This window comes from Petaurus breviceps, unplaced genomic scaffold (genome assembly GCF_028583685.1).
Source record: "Petaurus breviceps papuanus isolate PSGF00001 unplaced genomic scaffold, PetGlider_PUasm1.0 208, whole genome shotgun sequence".
Taxonomy (NCBI): Eukaryota; Metazoa; Chordata; class Mammalia; order Diprotodontia; family Petauridae; genus Petaurus; species Petaurus breviceps.
In genome coordinates, this window is record NW_027185852.1 from 7,480,967 (window position 1) to 7,486,966 (window position 6,000).

General features: G+C 46.6%; 1 protein-coding gene across 1 annotated transcript in view; it reads left to right on the forward strand.

Annotated features, from left to right (window-relative positions):
* Window positions 1-2,233, forward strand: part of WLS (Wnt ligand secretion mediator) — a 129,115-nt gene extending 126,882 nt beyond the window's left edge. Inside the window, exon 12 of the mRNA XM_069093373.1 lies at window positions 1,453-2,233. Within this exon, the coding sequence (XP_068949474.1) occupies window positions 1,453-1,562 (110 nt within the window). The 3' untranslated portion in view covers window positions 1,563-2,233. The remainder of the gene's footprint in view (window positions 1-1,452) is intronic.
* The last annotated feature ends 3,767 nt before the right edge of the window (window positions 2,234-6,000 follow it).

Below are 6,000 nucleotides of genomic sequence, written 5' to 3' on the forward strand. Positions count from 1 at the left end.
ACTATGCTAGAAGATTTTCTGAGTTTCTATGGCTACCATACCATACTGAGACTATCCCAACATTGCACAATTGCAAGGGATCTCAGTGGTCATTTAGCCTGACCCTTGCTTACTTGGGAAATAGCTAGCAATGGCTCAAACCATGTTTTGGGGGCAACTGATAAACGAGGGGTGCCTTTGAGCTCTTTGCTACTGAGGGAAAGTTCTCAAATGTGATGATGGCTTCTGCGAGTCACCAGTTCTTTCCCCCCAGGGCTTGTCTGGACTTTTGTCCTGCCCCTGGACTTCAGTGACTCTGGGGGAGAGTGAGGCTGATAGCTTTGAACAACTCTGCCTCACTTAAATCCAGCTCATGCACAAGCATAAGCATTCCTCTCGTGACTCCAATGGTCCTCTTTGAGAATAAAGGACAAAGAACAAGTGACACATCACCACAGATGTTAGTGCTTTCTTGAAGTTGACAGTAGATTCGGAATGGAGCTCAGAAAAGAGTGGAGGGAGCAGTAGATTGTCCCTGATGCTTTATTCTCTTCCTAAACTGTGTGGACTTGAATTGGGCCCAGTGCCTTTAACATAAGAAACACTGTTAAGCATTCTGGTACTGGACAGTAATTTATGAAGACTAAGGAGCTTCTAACATATCATTTGGACTACTAGATTGTCTTTGTAAGTATTCAGAAAGTGTTCATTTTGTGCATCTTGAAGTGTAGCTCAAGAGAGAGGTGAGATGCACAAATTTAGAGACATTTCTACCCCAAATGTTTATGGGGGCTATTTGTGCTTGACCTTTGGTAGAGTCTTCCGAGCCCATATTGATCTGATCAGCCATAGTCAGATATGCTTTACTTTGACGCTGACATAGTGATGTCATTTTAATCCTCTTTGAGACTGAAGGACGACAACCAAGCCACTGACCATTTCCTCAAAGATGACCTCTCTAATTTCTGGTATCAGGGCCCTCGTCTTCCATCACCATTATAGTACCCAAATCCCCATAAGTCATCCCTGTGTTTGACATTTCTCTCCTGACACGTGGTTGGTTGCATCCACGTGGCAGTCACCTGTGCAGGGCCATTGGCCCTTGGTCTGAATCTTAACCACGTCATAGGCTCCATCTGGAGGCCATCGGATGTTGGCTGTGTTGGGTGATCCAGTGATGTGTGAACGCTGTCAGGCTGAGATATCACTTTGTGATATGGGGCCTTTGGTTCCAGGGTCTTTCTGTAACCTTTGAACGTGTCAGCCACGAGCTCTGAAAACATCTACAAAATGCCGCCTTTTTCTTTTTTGATGAGTAAAGTTATTACTCTTTCTGTAGGTTCCTTGGGACAAAGGATCATTTTTTAGAATACACGTATCTGACGAGGTTTTACTTGAGCGCCGGAGCGATCACGTCTGATTGTTATTGTTGCCTGTCTCACCCTGAGTCTAACCCACAGACCTGTGTTTCAGGGGACCTGGGCATTCACAGCACAGAAGAGCTGCAACTCACCACCACCATCACGCACGTGGACGGACCCACTGAAATCTACAAGCTGACTCGAAAAGAGGCTCAAGAGTAGGCGCTCCGAGCCCAGCTCAGGACAGACGGGAGACTCCTGCGACACGGGCAGGGAGCGCATCGGAGAGGGACGGCTTGGCAAAGCAGCCTGGCGCTTTTCCTCACGCAGGGTCTCTGGGCATGGTGGCACGAACACTTGTAAACTTTCCTTCGCATGGTAGCTGGGGGGTGGGGGGCAGGAAGGCTCTAGGACCGTGAATGACTCGTCACGTGTGTAGTGGGTGGGTAGGCAGCCTCACGTGTGGGGGCCGTTCTTGCTAGGGAATGGTCTGGACTAGATGGGAACTATGCCAAGGGGATGTCTGAACCTTGTTTCTGTTCTAGGTGATAGGATGATGTTTAATATCCTTTGAACTCCGTACTAGGCTGATTTCATAGGCCTTTTACCCCTAGACCACGACCATGTCTGTTTTTTTGTTTATAGCCTCGTAGCCTGTTCAGTTAGTATTTATGTCGTCAGTAAGTCCACGGCCCTCGTTGGCTATAGCCTAGTGTAGTGGGACACATCGTGGAGGAAATCCACAGACACGAGCAGTGTTGCCGCTTTCAAACCAAACCGTGTGTATCCATCCAGTACTAACCAGTCTCGTATGGTGTAGATATTTTTTTATTTTTGCTAAACTACTCGAGTAGAGTTTATGGTATTAAATGGCCTTTGGGTCTGAAAAGTCATTGACCTGTGGTGTTTTTTATTCTTGCTTAGACCATAGTATTCTTCCCCTTCCCCAAGCTCATAGTCTCATAGACCAAAGTCTATGACAGAAGGGATTTAGAGCCCAAGACTGCCTTGTTTTACAAATGATGAAACTGATGTTGAGAAAGATTAAATGACTTGCCTACAGTCATGTATCTAGAAAATGTATGGTCAGGATTTGAACTCAGGGCCTCCTGACTCCACATCTGTCAGTTTCTAACAACTGTTGAGGCTACTAGTGGCACAGTGGCTAGAGTGGGCGAGTGGAGGGTAGAGTCAGTAAGATCTGTGTGTGGGTTCTGCCTCATATGCACCCCCCAGCCCGTGTGACCCGGGGCAACTCATTTAACCCCGTTTGCCTCAGTTTCCTCATCTGTAAAATGAGCTGGAGAAGAAAATGGCAAACCACTCCAGCATTTCTGCCAAGAAAATCCCCAAGGTTCATGAAGAGTCGGCCACAGCTGAAAACAACTGAACAACCGTGACAGCTCTAATGGTTCTGCGGTCAAGCATCAGCCCTCCGAAGTCTTCCCACATTCATCTGAACTCGTCCTGCTGGTCTCTTCGGGGCAGAAACCACATTCCTGGGCCCCAGTTTATCCATGCCCTCTCCAGCCAATGGACACCCACTTGGTGTCCAGATTTTTGCTTCCACAAAAAGTGCTGCTACTTATCATTTTGGAGAGACGGCAGATAGACTCCATGAAGGACCGAGAGGGCCGGCCAGTCTTGGAATGAGGAGGCCCTGACCAAGGGTTCAAGTCCCATGACCAACATATCCTGGCTGAATAATCCTGGTCAAGTGGTATAACCTTCAGGTGCCCCACACAACTCTCTAGGACCGTAATGTTTGGGTTAACAGTTTTTAATTAAAGTTTACTTTTTTTCCAAATAACAAGCATGTAGATCTACCAGAAAAAAAAGGAAAACTTTAAAAAAAAAAAAAACCTCTTTAAAACTATAAGCTGTAGAAAGCACACAGGCTTGCATTAGCAGAGGGATGTCTTATTGTGGAGTTCCCAGTAGGAATGAAGTCGCAGGTCCTGCCTTGACCTCTCCTCCCCACCCTGCTTTCTCACACCATCAGACTCTAACCTCTACTCTGTCTGTATCTGTTTTGTATGTTTAAAGCTGTTTGCATGTTGTCTTCCCCTTTAGACTGGGAGTTCCTTGAGGGCAGGAGTCATGCTTTTCTCTTTTTATGGTATCTTAGTGTAGTGCCCAGAAAACAGTAAGTGGTTAATAAATGCTTATTAGCTGATTGACTTTCCCTACTACCTAATCTAGTACCACTAATGCTGTAACAGAAATCTCCTACATTGGAGAGCACCCTTGACAAATCAAATATGCCAAATGTTCATTCTGTTCAATAATTTTTCAGTCATGTCTGACTCTTCGTAACTTCATTTGAGGTTTTCTTGGCAAAGATACTGGAGTGGTTTGCCCTTTTCCTTCTCCAGCTCATTTTACAGATGAGGAAACTAAGGCAAACAGGGTTAAATGACTTGCCCAGGGTCACACAGCTAGTGCGTGCGTATCTGAGGATGGCTTTGAAATCAGGCAGATGAGTCTTCCTGATTACAAGCCCAGAGCTCTATCCACTGCTCCACCTTGTACTAACAGGGACCTAGATAGCAGCCTGGAGTAGTGAATAGATAGCTGATTTCAAAGGCAGGAAGATCTGAATTCAAGTTCTGCCTTTGAACCTGTGCAAATCATTGAACCCTTTGTCTCAGGCTTCTCCCTAAGACCTGGCTTTAGAAACTTTGTGTTTTATACCCCTCTGGCTGTGAGGCTGATGAAGCCTGTGACCCCCTCTTCAGAATCATGTCTTTAAGTGCAGAAAATTCAAGCCATAGGATTACAAAGTAAATCAAAGATAGTTTTCCCTATCCAAGCTCACAGCCCCTGCCCCCCAAATTCTCTCTCTGAACCCCCATATAATCAAGGTTAAGAATCCCTGTTCTAAGGCTACGTTATGGAAGAGCTCCCTACCTGTCCTCACTTGGAGAACTTTGCAATGGTGAAATCACTGGTCTGGATGCACCCCCTTCCTCCCCCAAAAAGTCATATCCTTGATATAAAAAAGGTTTATTGAATTTCACAGAAACATTCATATATTTGTCTCTTTTTTTTTCTTGAATGGGGATGTTGGAGAAGGTCTCTTATAAAAACAATATTAAATGTTTTGCCACCAGAGCAGAGAATAGGGGAGGTCTGGGTCACCGGTGTCAAGCACTGATTTCTGAGAGATTAGGGATATGGTCTGAAATCCTCACATCAGGACAAGGAGCTGCCCCGTCCAGATGTCAGCTACACTTCTATCAGGAGACGGGTCTTGGCCTGGTAACAAACATGCCCAGGCTTGTGCAGCCAGCCTTCCCCCAGCCCTCCCTTTTCCAGAAGCCTGCTTAACTGTTCTTTCCGCTGCCCTTTGATGTCCGACCCAGCGACCAGCTCCCCGGAGCCTGTCCCTGGCCTATGTGTGGTCAGCGAGTTAGCTCCTGAGGCCTGGGGGATGAGGCTGTTTCATCCGGCCACCAAGCTCAGAGGGGTGGTTCGGGCCGCAGAGGCTAAAAAAGGAAGCAACCGTGGGAGGGAAGCTTTGGCTTTTTTCTCCTGCAAGTACCCAGAGTCCTTTGCCCACTTCTGCCGGACGGATGGCTGGATCCTGCTTGCCTTCCTCACTCATTACAGAGCTGAACTTTACATGTGATAACCCTGTCCCAGGCAGGGCTCAGCAGACCCGAGGATGCAGGCGGTGTGAATCTTCTCCAGATTTCAAAGGAAAGCTTGGGACTGGCAGAGGGCAGTGACAAGGAGGCAGTGCAGGGCAGTGAATAAGCCGGTGTATTTGAAGTGAGAATGACCTGAGTTGGATGCCTACACACACTAACTGGGTCAGCCGGAGTCTCAGTCTCAGTTTCCTCCCCTATAAAATGAGGGGGATGTAATGGTCTCTAAGGGCCCTTCTAGCTCTAAATGCATGAGCCTGTGAAAAGGATCCAGAATAACCTCTTCTTTTAAGCATTAAGAGTAGGGATGAGGGTCTTCACCCAGTCACACTCACACTATTAACAGTCACAAAGAGTAGCAAAAAAACCCCAACTAATCACAGGCCCCACACAAATAAAAAGTCACTTAATTTAGGTTTGATTTGTTAAGTGAATAGCCAGAGGAAAAAGGAGGCATAGTCTCTTTGTGCTGCCCTTGCAATAGTTCCTTTTCTGCCCCACTTCTGAAGTCTCAGGTTCGGTTCTAGACACCACAGCTTAGGAAGAACACGGATAAACCGGAATCCAGCCAGAGGAGGCCAACCAAAATGGCAGCAAGCCTAGAATCCAGGTCATCTGAGGAGCAAGTGAACGAACCAGGAATGCTTAGAGTGGAGAAGGAGAGGAATGTCCAAGGAGGTTGAGAAGACAGGGAGGGGCTAGTTTGTGAAGAGCTTTAAAAACCAAACAGGAGTTTATATTTTATTCCAGAAGCAATAAGAAGACACAAGAGTTCCGGGTGTGGCATGGTCAGAGAGATGTTGTGAAGGTAAAAACTTCAAGGTCTGGTACCTGATTAGATACATGAAATGACGGTGAGGAGTCATCCTCTCAGTACCTCAGGCTCTAAATCAGAATCCTCACTCTCACCCTCCATATATGCTGCAAGGCCTGTCAGTTTCACCTCCACATCTCTTGCAGATTTCTGCAGCATCTCTTGTAGATTTCACCTCTGCAGCATCTCTTGTAGA